General features: G+C 35.0%; 2 protein-coding genes across 2 annotated transcripts; both read left to right on the top strand.

Moving 5' to 3' along the window:
* Positions 1-378: 378 nt before the first annotated feature.
* On the top strand, positions 379-7,315 carry LOC121973010. The gene is made up of 4 exons (XM_042524609.1): positions 379-519; positions 5,058-5,808; positions 6,702-6,775; positions 6,907-7,315. Exons 1-4 carry the CDS (start codon positions 379-381, stop codon positions 7,045-7,047), a joined length of 1,107 nt encoding a protein of 368 aa, XP_042380543.1. The 3' UTR covers positions 7,048-7,315.
* Positions 7,316-9,689: 2,374 nt separating this feature from the next.
* On the top strand, positions 9,690-14,977 carry LOC121972074 (MKI67 FHA domain-interacting nucleolar phosphoprotein-like). The gene is made up of 9 exons (XM_042523680.1): positions 9,690-9,847; positions 10,578-10,686; positions 10,785-10,905; positions 10,991-11,046; positions 12,200-12,247; positions 12,329-12,426; positions 13,511-13,580; positions 13,996-14,106; positions 14,725-14,977. The coding sequence occupies exons 2-9, from the start codon at positions 10,591-10,593 to the stop codon at positions 14,779-14,781; spliced, it is 657 nt and encodes a 218-aa protein (XP_042379614.1). The 5' UTR covers positions 9,690-9,847; positions 10,578-10,590; the 3' UTR covers positions 14,782-14,977.
* The last annotated feature ends 456 nt before the right edge of the window (positions 14,978-15,433 follow it).

Genomic DNA, 15,433 nt, shown 5'->3' with positions numbered 1-15,433 from the left:
CTGAACTAGATAATAATTAAATAATAAAGTTTAATAGGCTAATAGCCTTAACGAAATTTTTAGAATTTTTTTTAAAAAATTCTGGAATTAATTGGAGCTCGTACAATGTATTTAGAGGGGATGCACTTATGGGTTCGAGAAATGCCTGTTTGGAATACCCAAATATGGGAGTTGATTGAGAAATTAAACCTTAGGTTATAAATATAAACCCTAAGTTTAACTCCTCATTTGCCCGATTTATATCCTCTCCTCTCCTCCTGATCCTAGCTGTCGCCCTCTCCCCTCTTGCCCAACTTGTGCGCCGACTCCTCCCTCCCAAGCCTCGCGATTCCCCTCACCACACCACCGCCTCCGTCCTCAGCATGGGATCGCACCGGCATGGCTCATCCCGGCGTCGGCCGAACCTCCTTCTCTCTTCCCTCTCGAGCCACTGCCGCCTACTCTCCTCAAGCAAGCTCCACAGCGCCGCCGCTTTTTGTCATCGTCAGCATCGCCGCTACCTCGCCACCTTTGTCGGATGTGGCTAGCCCTAGATTCCTTTGGGCAATCGCCTCTCCTTATCATCGGATTTCAGATCAAGAAGATCTAGAACCTTCTCTGCATTGGATTCAAGCTTGGTGTCGTTGCTTGATTAGGCTGATGACACACCGCCGTTGTGCCCTAGTTTGAATTCACCACCCTTCAATTGCCCTCTTCACCCGAGCGGTTTCCACTGTGCCAGCTACCATTGCTCCGACCAGCTTTGTTGAGGGCGATCCACAGATTTAAGCAACCTATTTCTAGTCATGGGTTCCTGTAATCGTGAGTTACCAGCAACCTACTTGGATTTGGGTAAGTTGAGAAGGTAATTTCATGTATGAACTATATTTGAGTTTAATAGTGAAATGGTTAGTGTCCTGATTCTAATTAGTTGTGAATGAGTGGGTTTGGATTTGTGTGTGATTACCATGTGGATCGATTGTTATTGAGATGAATGTTTTTGGTTGAATGGAGGGTAATCAACTAATGAATGTATTAGGATTGTTATAAATATAATCTTAACATGATTAAAAGGAATAGGTGTATCTACTTGAATTTAGGATAGAGTGGGTTGAACTAGAGGTTGTTTCCATGCAAATTTGAGTTCCTTTAATGATAATTATGAACCTGTGAGGTAGATTTATGCACCTTGTGATAGTTAACTGAATTGTTTGATTTACTTAGGTGTAGGAGCAATTAAAGGTTACCTACTAATTAATTAGTAAAGTCATGGAAGATGGGTAGATTGATTAGTATGTATATTATATAGATCCTTAGTTTTGCTTTGTATCTTGTATTTGTAGGATTCGAGTTGGATGTGGTCTTTTAGACTTGTTGCAGACGGTTAGTATGATCTACATATTAAGGCGGGTACTTCTTGCTTTGTTTCTTTTAGTACTTTGACATTGGTGCATGAACTATTTTGGATAAGAAATTATTTTTACCTTAACTCCACTCTTATTTTCCTGCGCTTGATACTTCCACGCGATCTTTGAGAAATTCATTTCCATATCTATGCAGTCTCTTGTTGTTGTCCATGATCAGTAGCAGATACTAGATACCATGTTTGCATATTTTGATTGTTGTTTAGTTATGTTTTGTATGGAGCATGTTGGCTTCCTATAGCATACTTGATTCTGATTATATATATATATATATATATATATATATATATATATATATATATATATATATATATATATATATATATATATATATATTTTGACTGTTGCATTTGGTACATCATATCATGACAGACATGTCAACGATCAATTCTCCCTTGCAGTCGAGAGAGTCGTTGACCAATGCCGCATCCTCGGCCACTCGACAGAGTGGTAGCTGGAGTTGGTGTCGCTTGTCCTGTCGTGCCGCACTCGACCACTTGTAGTTGGTGGTAGCTGGAGTTGCGAGCAGCAGTGACCCCCGTCGTTGTGTAGCTAGTTAGCTACTCAGCACCTGTCCATCCGGTCACTCGAGAGTAGTGGCGGTATTTGGGTGGTACAGTTGTCATCGATCCGACCTCTCGACCATACAGGGGTCGTGGTGCAGAGAGGTACGCGGGGGTGACCATCCGTGCATACGCTGTTATTATGTCTGCTTTGGCTGCTGCTGTTTACATATTGTTATTGCTTACTTATGCTACTGTGGTATATTTATGCTGTCGTTGCTTCTTGCTGTTGTTCACTTATACTGATATGCTGTCTTATGTTGAGATATGCTCTCGTCGTAGGTGGTTAGACTTTGGTTTATTTATTGGAAATGTTTATATACCTTACACATTACCTCTGTAGTTATGAGCAGTATTGTAGCAGATTAGTACTACTTCTGACCTCTAATTACTAGCTTAGGATATGGTTTCAGGTATGAGCATTTATTATGGTTCTGTTTTAGTATCTGTTATTTTTCTTTATGAGACTGTATACTCTTGACCATAGTTTGCAAAATCGCGTTCCGGATCGTAGGATCGTACGATTCTACGATCCGGAAACCCAAAATCGATCCAGGATCGTGCAGCATCGAGTTTTGCAGCAGAATCGCAGCAGGATCGGTAGGATCGGAATAGAATCGGTAGGATCGGAGCAGAATCGGAGCAGGATCGGTGGAAGCTTTGAGAGGTCATAACTTTTGACTCGGATTGAACCATGGGGCCTATAATATATCAAATCAAAGCTCGTTCAGAGATCTTTAATAAATTTCAAAATTTATCCTTAACCATCCTATTTCAAAGCCAAAAAATATCATTTAAATCCTTTTCAAATGTTTAGGAGATTTTATCTTTTTTTTTATTATCTTTTTCTCATCTTATTAGGGGTTTAAATTATTTAAACATATGTTTAACTATTTTTGAGTTAGTTTTTTATCAATAATATTCTGTCATTTATTTTCCTCAAAATAATAAGTTTTTGGATGCCTATTATCTAGTATTGTGTGACATCAACCAGTCTTTAGAAGATTATTTCTGGTGTTCATATTTGAATCAAAGGATTCAATAGCTTCTATTATATACGTTAGGTGCTTTGTTGGTCTGTAAATTGAATTATCTTATAAACCAAGGAAATATTTATTACATTGAATGTGTTATTATTATTGTATTAATAGAAATTTTATATTTTTTTTCATTTTATGATATGAAAATATAAATATTATTACTATAAGAGAATGTTAGTTGAATTACAAATTAATTTAAATTTGTACATGTAGTAATGTAATTTGAGGTATTGAGTATAAATGATTGCATATATATACAAAATTAGTTATTTATTTATATGTAAATGATATTTTTAGGTATTTTTTCTAATTATTAATCATGTATGATAAGATTTTAAGGGTTTTTGGTAGGATCGTACGATTCTACGATCCGATCCTGACCGATCCGATCCTGACCCTAAATCGATCCTGCGTAGGATCGCGATTCTACAAACTATGCTCTTGACTCACTCTCTAGTTGTAATTTATATTCATGCACTATCTTTCCTATACCCGTTGAGTTCCAATACTCACCACCTCGTAAATTAGTTTTTCTTTCGCCAGGTAGCAGTAGATGATTCATGGATGCTTGGAGAGATGCCGGCTACCAGTACTGGGTCCTGTGTTTAATCGGTTTTATTTCCGCTTTACTTGTATTTTTAGCATACAACGATTTTTTTTAGTATTGTATGAATTGGTCTGTGCTTGGAGTTGATTCGTGGTGTTTTGCTTTTCGTGATCTTGTGGTTGTGTAAGCCTAATCGGCTAGTAACCTTTAGTTGTGGATTGTGGGTTTTCTCTTCGTTTTTCCGCTGCGCTTATTTCTAATCGTGTGGGCTGTGATTTAACTGCGTAGTTGTGTTTATTTCATTTTTGTCCAGCCGGGTAGGCTGAGTATATTAAACTGCATGGTTATGTTGTTTCTATTATATGTATGTTTTAGTCGTGTGGGCTGATGTTTATATAGATATTATATGTATATTTATTGCTTCAAATTGTCATCCGTACAGGAGAGATATTGTCAGAATTTTATCTGACAGGCACTACAATATTAATCGATCTTTCTCCCTTTGATCCCCTCGTGTGTGTGTGTGGGTGGGGAGAAATTATATTTGGTTGGGAGTCTAGCATTGTATTTGGGATACAGAAATGACATCTATCGTATCAAAATTGGGTTTTGTGCATACGGGGCAAGGCTTCTTAAATTTGATGGTGCCTGTATACCTTCTGTTTCAGGGACACTGGTTATTTTTATCAGACGCGAGGTCTAAAGCATGTAAGAGCTCTCGTGGTATTTACTTGTCCGGCTGTAGCAACGATTGTTACTGGTGTTCTATGCCATTATTTGTGTTCGTCACTTTCCTGCCAACTCTAGCTGGTGCAACTTGAGTTGGTATATGATGTGTTGTTGCCCATTGTCAGGAATTTTGGAATCTATTTTTATAATTATTACTTTTAATCGGATTTCATTACTTTTATATGATGCCCTTTTCCTTTTCTTGTGACTGCCTAATTTCTAAATTACCCTTAACTTAATGCTCTTATATATATATATATATATATATATATATATATATATATATATATATATATATATATAGTTATATAGTTATATGTCCTGTGAATAATTAACATTTAGTGTCTAATTTTGTCATTCCATCTACTTTTAAAATCCTAAGCTCGATCATCGATTCGGAAATATGAGAATTCATATAGTTTCCTTTGTTTCTCCATCTTCATCCCTGTAAATTTCCCTCCAAGTAAACACAACTTTTTTTACCTCGTTGGTTATTTTTTTTTTTTTTGTATTTATTTATTTTTTTACAATATTATTCCAGCTCTGATATCTAGATTATGAATGCAAGACGATCCGTCTGTCTGTTTCGAAGGTCAGATTTTCTGGTCTAACAAATTCTGGATAAAAAAGATCTTGAATTTACTGATTGGATAAATTGAATCTCACTTATTTAACATATAAAATTTAATTCATCTAACTAATGAATAAATAAGAGATAAGATGATCCAGAGATCTGGACGGATCCTTCCCCGTCTGTTTCACCTTTCTAAAACAGAAAGGACAAAAACGCGCGTTTTTTACAACAAACCCAACGCGACCCGTTTCGGAACTAGCGGCGGGTTCGCCAGCTCAACGCGATCAACCGTACGTGTCTCTGGACGGCATCGGATGGCCAGCATCGCTCCGCCACCACGACGTCGTGATCGCAACACCCTGGAGGCGAGCCGACACGAGCTCCGAGAATGGCAAGTGGCGACCGGGAAACCCTCTCCGCCGCCGGCTCCGCCTTCAAAACCCTAGTCCTATGTACGCCTGCTCTACTCGAACCAACCCTCCTCCTCTCCCTCGAGAATTCAAAGTACAGATCTCGGCGAGAGAGGGACAAGGGCGTCGCGTCGCTGCCGGCCTCGATTCGCTTCGTTCGATGGGCTGCGGCGGGTCGAAACCGGAGATGGGCAGTGAGAACCTCCGGCGCAAGGCCATGGAGGTCCAGCGGCGCCTGCGGCCTGGGCGCCACCTCAGCATCGCCTCCTCCACCGATCTCCCCTGCTCCGAGGATGCGAACGGCGAGTATAACCTCGTTGCGACTCCCTCCTCCACCGCCGCCGTCATCGCGGAGGAGGAAGAAGGGGGAAAGAAGTTAGCCGCGATGGAGGCGGTAGAGGAGGCGGATACGGTGGAAGCGGAGGAGGAGAAGGGGAAGAAACTGCGGCGGGCGGTCGCCGAGGACGAGCAGTTTCCGGGGTCGCCGAGTTTTAGATTTTACTTCGCCGGGCCCACAGACGGGTCCGTAATCTTACAAAGAGGTACTTTTTCTTTTAAACAATTTCAAATTTCTCCTTCATCAGGGGTGTAATGAAGATTTTAACCAAACTTTTTACTATTTACCTTAAGTTAGCTCATTAAAATGGTTATTTAAATTTGATTAAATTTTAAATTTAATTTATTTAGATATTATTGATAAAAAAAGAATAACTTTGCATGCACTTCCTATTGGGAAACAAAACTTTGCATGCACTCCCAAGTGGTAAAAATCTTTATTTCCTCTTAAATTCAGTACATTAAATTAGAATCTAGTATATTTTCTATTAAATTGAGTACGATTCTTTTTTCACCTTAATTGGATGAAAACTATACTATATTTTTTAAAAAAATAGTACTCAATTTGATGAAAAATCTACTATATTTTCTTTAAATGGTAAATGGTGCTAAATTTTTAAGTAATTATATTAAGTAGGAAAAAAGTCGTGCTCAATTTAATAGAAAATATACTCAATTCTAGTTTAATGTGCTAAATTTAATAAGAATTATACTCATTTTTAGACTATTTGTACCGAAAAAATATCAGAGTTAATTTTGATAAAAAATATACTCAATTCTGTATAAAGTACTGAATTTTAGTTATAAAATATTGAATCTAATCGTATATTCGTCTTTAAACTTTTTATACCTAAAACATCTGAGGGGTAATTTAGGTAACAAAATTTACATGAGAGAGTTGAAATAAGTAATACTTTACATGCAGGGAGTGGAAACAAAGTATTTTGTGATTGAGGACTGCATACAAAGTTGTGATTGTGATTAGGGATTTTTTTTCTAATTTACCGATAAAAAAAACTTTATTAATAAATATAGTTCATAAGTTTTGTTTAAAAATTTGAAATTAGAAAATAAATTTATATGTTCTCTATGGATTCAGAGGATATTGAGAAAAGTAAACACTCTGTGGATGGATCAAAACACAAGAGCCAGCCTATGAACTCAACAAAAGAGGTACATACAAATAAAACTTTAATAATTTACACTAGTTACATGCATTTCCATCAATTTTTTATACTTTTAAAATTAATGACGCCATAAATCTATTTCCAAATTGTTTTTTTTTCTTTTCCTGATTTTACCAGGATTTGGATACTAAGCAAGGAAAGCCAAAGGCGAAGAGAAAGAGCAAATTGAGAGCATTAACAAAGGCTCCTATGATTCATATATTCAATGCGAGGAATTATTCCAAAGTTGCTCATGCAAGGGATCACCATGCAATGTAGTCGAGCACGAGTAGTGTTTTCACTATTGGATCAGCAAGTGAACCGGTGGCTCGATGAGTCGGGTCAAACAATTCGGTTCGGCCGCGGGTTGTTTGCTTGATTTGCGGGTTGACCGTTGCCTGGTCCATTTTCAGAAACACAGCTCTCTGAAGTTTAGCTTCATTTTATATGGATGTGTGTTGTGTTCTGTTGGGAAGGCTTTGAGATCATATTTCATTGCTATTCTCTTAATGATTTGATAATGTTTATTGGTTTATTCATTGCCTTGTAATTGTACATGGAACACTCTCAAGTGTTGATTTAATTTGGGAAATCCATTTAAGTTTGTGTTTATTCTTGACTATAGTTATCAAGATGCAATGGTTGATCGATCATTTTGCCTTGAAAAAGCATAAATGAAATTCAAAAGGTATCATCATAATTACTATAATATTTAATAATTATAATTGCAATTATTATTATTATTATTATGATTATTATTATTATTTCATTCATCTATCAGATAAGATAAATTTAAAGTATAATTTCCTCATATTCGGGAGTCAACTTTTATAATATATATTTACGTGGGATTTGCACCTCTAGAGACAGGTGTAATTGGTTGATGTAAGAATGTTGTTATCAATGAGTTTATGGTTAATTTCTGATGTAAAAAAAATAAATATTCATGAATAAACTTTGTGTTCGACTTAATAAAAATTTATTTATATTTATTCAATATACATCAGATAAATTAAATGAAAAATTTTATTTAACTAAATAAATAAATTTGAAACTTATGCATTTAGTTAATTAACGTTCAACATTCATGAGCAATGTTTATTATAATTTTCGTGTACAACGTTTGTGAATAATGTTTATGAATGATATTCATCTTATAAATTTGATAAATAAATAATGAATAAATAAATTTATATTATCAAGTTCAATAATTAATCAAACAAGTTTAAAATATAAAAGATTGATACAATCGAATAAATTTAAATTCAGATTTTGATAATATCTAAACGAACCAAACTCAAGCTAAGCATAAACTAATTTTAAGTTCATAAAAAAAACCAAGTCAACCTTCAACAATCATTTTAATGACTTCATTCATTCTATACTCAACTCGATTATCTTATTAAATAAGTTTAAATACTATAAAGTTAGACTCTGGTTGACTTATTTATAATTGTACTCTTTATATGCGTGCGCTATTTGTTGGGTAAACCCGTTACAATCAGTGTGATTTTTTCACTCTTCTGAGTGCGTACCAAAGTCACAAGAACTTACAATCAAGTAGGTTTGAGCAGATAATCTCAAACTGTCGACTCTAGTGAGCCGAGCCACGCGCCGAGTAGATGAGTCGTGGACACCGTGAGTTGTCGAGCAGCGCCATGTTGTACTAAGAGTTGCTGACAGGATGTCGAGAGCTGCAACATGAACTCAGAGTGGATGCCGAGTCCAGCAGAGTGCTGTCTCCTTAAAACAGATTCGGCCCCTCCGAGGTGCTTAGAGGATTAAGTGGACGTCTGTTTCCCAGGATAAAATGGCAGGATCACGAGTACAACCGAGCACTGGTTGTCGTGACGATCTGAACTAGATCCGAAAACTATCACTATTTCTGTTGAGCAAAAGAAGTGCATAACAGAAGGGAAAGAAACATGAGGATTTCAGAAGGAATGAAAGAGCACACAAAATGTATTTGAACTTCTCTCACAAAGCTCACTGAGCTATTTAAGCTGCTCTACTCTCTTCACTTGTGCTCTACTCTCTTCATTCCATTTAAGGTCTCTTTATAGACCTTGCCTGTGCAAGACTTGCAAGCACAGCAAGCCACATGCTTGCTGGTGGCTGCAATGTGCCAGCAAGCCACGTGTGGCTTGCATGCAAGCTACTTGGCTTGCAAGCTTGCTTGCCATGTGACTTTGCGTGCCATGTGGCACAAGCAAGCGTGTCACGTGGCTTGTAAGTAAACTGGCGACCTTTCTTATTTTGTATGTTGGCCAATAAGTTGTCTGACTGATGTAACAATTAATAGGGTTCATAAAAATACCCCTTGGGTTGATGTCATCCGGGCCCTGAATTTTCATCCCCTTTGTTCCGAATCAGTCGGCCGGAAGGTTTCACTTTCTTTATGGGACTACAACCCACACGTCGCGTTTTCATTCAATTTTTTCAACAATATTATTATGGGACAAAATTTTTATAATTTACTTCCCTTTTAGATAATGGAGGCTGGCCATCCTAGTTCAAGTTGACAATTTCATCCGTCAATTTACGTGGGATTTGAATTTTATTATAATAATAATAATAATTTTATTCAAATCACTATTAAAATGATTTTTTAGTATGTTTAATACGATAATATACTATGTGTATTTTTTATTAAGTTGAAGTAACTATATCTTCTATACTAATATTAAAAATAAAAAATATTTTTTAATAAAAAATAGGAGTACCCGTCCTTTAAATTTTTTAAAAATAAAATATTTTTTTTAATGACAATAATAATAATAAAAATCCCCAAAACAAAGGGTCTCCTTTTCGATTTTTGAGTGAAATTTCTTAATTATTTGTATTCAGTTAAATTATTTGTATGTGGACTAATTTAGATTCATGCGAATATTCGCAAAATTTATAAATATATATTTTGGAAACCCTAAGAAACCCTTTTTTTCCCGCAACCGTCTGGAGACGGGAGACTGGCCGCCGTTCTCTTCCTCACTTTATCCCTCTCGCTATCTCCGTAGCGATCACGCTGCAGCTTCGCCGGTGGTCGCAGGGCTCCTGTTGCCGGTTCTCGCTTCTTCCGAAGGTAATTTCTCGACCGTCCGCTAGTTGTCTCGTTCCTCCCAACTCGCAGGTCAGTCTCTCCTCCCGGCTTCCCTCCGTCGGTGCAGGTCATTCCTCCCCTCTTCTCGAGATCCCCGTTCCCCCGATCTCACAGGCGAATGTTTCCCCATTAGTCTCGAATACCAATCTCTCGGTCGTCACCTTTGTTCGTCCGATTTCTGATTCATAATTTTGTGTCTCCCTTCCCTCCTGTCAACGAATGTGTTTTTTTCGTCATCTATTTATGTTTGCAAGTTGATTTATTTTTATCGACTGTTTTTTCTGATATTATTTTGTTGATATACCGGTCCGAATTCCCTTTTTTTCCTGCTATTATATGCTTATTTGCACCTTCTATTCGATATAATTATGTTTAGGGGTTTTCTAATTCCTTTTTTATTTATCGGAAAGAGAGTACTAGATAGGTTAATTTTTCGTGTTTGGCAGTGGATATCTCGCACTATGACAGGAAAAGATAACTTTTTTTTTTTTTTTGGATCGTATAAAATTTGACTTGCAATATCAGCTTTATGGTTTATGGAGTTATCGACTTTTATGGAGACGTGATTTTTTTATTTTTCTATCCACATGCAGAGAACACTTTAAATAACATTGTTTTTTGAGATTCGATCTTGTAATAACCTTAAAACTGTTTGATGTTACTTCTTAGCTATCTTCATAATATCTTCAGCTTCTGGTGGATATTGATACAGGAATTCAAGTGAAATGGGTGCAAAGGCAAAGAAAGCTTTGAAAAAGAAATTGAAGAAGACATCTCAACTATCAATTTCTCGTCACAAAAATGAATCATCTGACTTTTTGGTACATTTTTATATATCTAGCTATACTAAAGTTCCCTGTTCTTCTAATTTTCCATTAGCCTTTCAGAAAATCTTAATACAAACAATGTTCCCATACAGCCTTTAGAAGGAGGTCCAGGACGGAAACTTGCAAAAGTGGAAGAAGAACCTGCCAAAAATATAGCAACAGTATTGTATATTGGTCACATTCCCCATGGATTTTATGAAGAACAAATGAAAGGTGACATTTGTTATTTTTTTCTCAATAGAAAACAAAATCTTGGTTTTTCATTCGTAAAAGACATTGCAAACTTTGATGATGTCAGGATTCTTCAGTCAATTTGGAAAAATTAAGCATGTGAGAATTGCTAGGAGTAGGAAGGTACATTTCTTCCCTTGTTGGTTTATATTTGTTGGGCAGATGATTTTACTGTGTTATCTTGGATGGAGGAATGCTGTCAAGAAGTTATGTACAAAGGAAAAAACTTACTAAACATGGTAATGTGTGATGTCCAAGTTCACATTCGCAAGGTCCTCCATGATTCCACAAACCAAACTATCCCTTGGGATTTTCAATAGAAAAAACCATTTGACCTATGCACTATTGCTGGCAATGTTGCTTTCTAGAAGTGAGAAATGAGAACAAAAAAAAACATTTTTGAGGGTCCGAGCAACTAAAGCTTTTTGATGTTGCTTTATAGAAGATTGATGATGAAAATTATGCTACTATTGTAAAAGGATGAAATGGAAAATGGATCCCTCATGGAATGAGAATTCAAAGGAAAAAATATCGACTTCTACATTCATGAAGGGTAAAATGACTTGAATGAGAGAATGACACTAGACAAGATTCTATTTGATGAAAGCTGATTAAAATGATGAATCATCTTGGATCTGGAGCATAACGAGCTGCAACCTATGATAATACATTTGAATCCTACAATTGGTGTTCTTTGGAGAAGTGAATTGACTAGAAATTGGTATTCTGAGTCAATTTTGTAACCAAACATAGGAATACTTATTGCATAGGAATATATAAGAAATAGTTATTCCTATGAATCATCAAGGTGATGGAGAACCAAAACTACTTTTTTTTAGCAAAGCTTCAGAACTTTCCATCAGTAATCTTTTTCAGATTTTCATGGTTATAATGAGATGCAATCACTTTTTGCATTTATATTGGGTGTTTTTGAAATTTAAAACACAGTCTAAGAGATGTAACAAAAAATCTTATCTAACACAAAATGAATGAATGCCATGTTAAATAAAGTTTCTAACCGAATGTTATAAATTAGTTGTTCTGTATGTTTATCTCATTATTATTTATTTATTGTATTCCTTAGGAAAAAAATACCCCTTTCCTTTTTATTTCTTTGTTTGTTGGTGCAGTATATTTTTATATTTGTATAAACGTCTTCTTACTTCTCTTAGGAATTCAGATGTTTTCTCATGGATGCGTCTTTCAATGGTCTTGAACATAATAGTAGTCTTCTGTTATTAGTTCAACTTTTTTTTTTTTTTTGGGTTTGTTGCAGACAGGGAATTCTAAGCATTATGGTTTCCTTGAATTTGAAAATCCAGAGGTAATTTTATTTCTTGCTAAATTTGTGAAAATTTCTTTATAAATCATTTTCATTACATGTATACTTGTTAATGATTTGTAGGTTGCCAAGGTTGTAGCTGATGAGATTAATAATTATCTTGTGTTTGAGCACAATCTTCAGGTTCATCTTATCCCACCAGAACGCGTTCATCCAAAGCTGTAAGTTTTTATCTATTTTTGAATGTATTATGTCAACGACTTTCTCACTACTGGATCCTTCTTTAACAAATTTTGTGGTAGTAGGTTTATATTTCTTGAAATTGTTTTAATAAGGATTATTCAAGAACACTTGTGATTTGCTGTCGTTTTGGTTTGTTTTTAATTAAGTCCAAATCTTAAAATTTAGCAAAAACAAAGGAAGAGAACATTTCTTCATGGTTACAATTTGCTTGTTTGGAATTTGTTGTTCCATGTGTGGATTGATATTGAAACAACTCAGCGGTGATAAATATTACTCATATCATCTGCCAATCATATATTATTCATACCGGGTGTGATATGTCTTTGTTTTGGTATGTACTAAGAGGTATAAACTCTGAACAGTGACGAAGAAGCACAAGTAAGCTATCTAGGATGTAATAGGCCAAGTGAGACGTGATCAGAGAGTTGAAGTTGGCCCATTCTTTACTGCCCATATTGTTTCAATACAATTCAGTATTGATATTCTACTGTTTTGACCTGAGACCAAAACCAATATCGAAGTTAAAATTTTAAACCTTGCTCCTTGTTAAAGGTTGTCATGAGCGTGACTGAGTATTAACTGTTAGAAATTTTGCTATTATTTGTGTTTGTTTAATCTGTTTGTAGCAAAGGTAATTATACTCTGGATTTTAAATTTTTGATTAAAATATTTTATTTTGTCTTTAACTTATGTTTTACGAATGCAATCAATGCTAAATAATCTTTTTCTGAGAGCCAATTCTTTGCCTTTCCAACACGAATCAAAATATAATTTTATGCATCCACTCTGGTGTGAGCTTGGTCTTTAGGTGCTATTACTTTTAATCACTATTGTTTAGTGGCTCTGATGCACATCTATGAATAAATTGTTACTACTCGATAATATTTTCTCAGAGAATTACCACAAAATGATGATTATATCTACTTAATGATTATTTACTTAGTCTTCTTTCAGTTCGATAGCTATCTTCATGGTGTGTATAGTAAGCATTTTATGGATTCTCAACAAAGAAAAACATTTGTTATGTCTCTGATCGTTGTCCTTTTCTCTTTTATCTTATAGGTGGAAATGCGCTAATTGGAGAGACAATAGAAAAGATTGGACAGCGATTGCACGTACGCAGCACAACAAGGTACTTAACTGGGGTGACACTTTATTAATGTGGGTACATAGCATCCACTCTGATCACCACAAACTTGATACATTGTCCGATCGGGGTTCTGGAGATTCTATCCATTCTCTATTCTAGTTTGTTCCTTTTTGATAGTTCCTTGAGTACTCACGTGGGCCATGTTTTCCTAGGGTTACCGTTCATTATAAGTCTATCTCATTGTGATTGAATGAAGGCTAATATTTCATCTCATATTAGATATACTGGATATCATACAGAATCAATAAGGTTTATCGATAGTTCCTTGATTACAAGGTTTATTGATGTCTGTAGTGTGTCGCAGACAGGCGTTTGGATGGGATCAATGTAAATCCAAATTCATCGAAAGACAATGATTTTGCTGTTTTCTTAATTTCATTCCTTGGTATATGCTCAGGAAAGAACATCTGATGAACACCAACACATGGTTGAAGGCATCGTTAAACGGGAAGAGAAGCGGCGCAAGAGAATCAGAGCTGCCGGCATCAACTACGACTGCCCAGATCTTGTAAGTCATTTGTTTTTTTTTCTTGTTGTACGTTTTTTAGTGTGTCTATATATGACTTGACCGCAAGCAAAAAAAAAAAAAATTGGGCAATGTACTGCCGCGTGTATGCATATATATATATATATATATATATATATATATATATATATATATATCTTAGTTTTAATACTATAATTCAAATAAAAAAATAAAGAAAAAAAAATACTTGGTGTATATATGCACTGCACAACTGTGTGGTGTGCAGGTTGTTTCTTTTTCTTTATGTTTTTTTTTTTAGCTTGTCAAATCATTTAGGATTTTAGGGGGTGAAGTTATAGTATTAATTATAAAAAAAAATTTAGGTGCATGTAAGGTGAGAGATATATCAAAATTATAGGGATTTTATAGCACAGCATACGAAAATTATATATATAGTGGGTATGTTATTTAGGATTTTATTTAGGATTAGATCATAGTATTAAACATTAAAAAAAATGAATTGAATAATTTTTTGGAGTGTGCATCATAAGGTCCGTAGCATGTGTATATAGGCTTAAGATTATTATGCAAAGATTTTATTCCATTGATCCATTGTTCATTGAATATGCTCAATTGTTTTTGTTTTTTTTTTGTTGGCAGGTTGGTCTTGGTCAGCCAGCTAGTAAGAAAATAAAATTTGACGAAGAGGATGATTAAATTTATCAATATGGTCTGCAGTCTATAGATGGCGTTGCCTTCTGAGTGCTACAATTGTTTTGTACTTGAATTGACAGACAAGCTCAATTTCACGGTAGCAAGTGCCAAAATACTATGTGCCTTTTTTATGTTATATGCAGTTCGACTCTTTATTATGTGCCCATTTACTCCAATTAAAATCAAATTTTGGGTGGAATCATATCGTGCATTTATGTTGACAATAAACGCAGTGTTTTGTTTTTTTTTTTAAAAAAAATGCATGGCATGTTTACCATTTTCTTGTGTTATTTTTTTATAGATAATTTAATTGTTTTAGTTTTGCTGGATTACTTTGAAGTTACACTTAGGTAAATTTAAAGTATAATTGATGTCCATTGATTATTTTGAATATTCGTCCAGATTCAATCAGACCCTTAAGCCATGGTAATTTTGTGCTTTGTTTAATTAATTGGCGTCTATTTGTTTTAATCATTAAGCGAATCCATTGATATCTATCGTTTTAAATTAAATGAATTTTGGAAATTTTGAAGGTTTAAAATTCTAAATTGATTTAAATTCTGCGGGATATCTAATTAAAGCTGATTAATTTTGAACGTTGAAAATTATTATAACTTTTTAAAATATAAATAATAAATAATAAAAACCGGCCAGT

This window comes from Zingiber officinale, chromosome 4A, assembly GCF_018446385.1.
Source record: "Zingiber officinale cultivar Zhangliang chromosome 4A, Zo_v1.1, whole genome shotgun sequence".
NCBI lineage: Eukaryota > Viridiplantae > Streptophyta > Magnoliopsida > Zingiberales > Zingiberaceae > Zingiber > Zingiber officinale.
The sequence above is the reverse complement of the archived record's forward strand: the minus strand, read 5'-3'. Positions and strand labels throughout refer to the sequence as shown.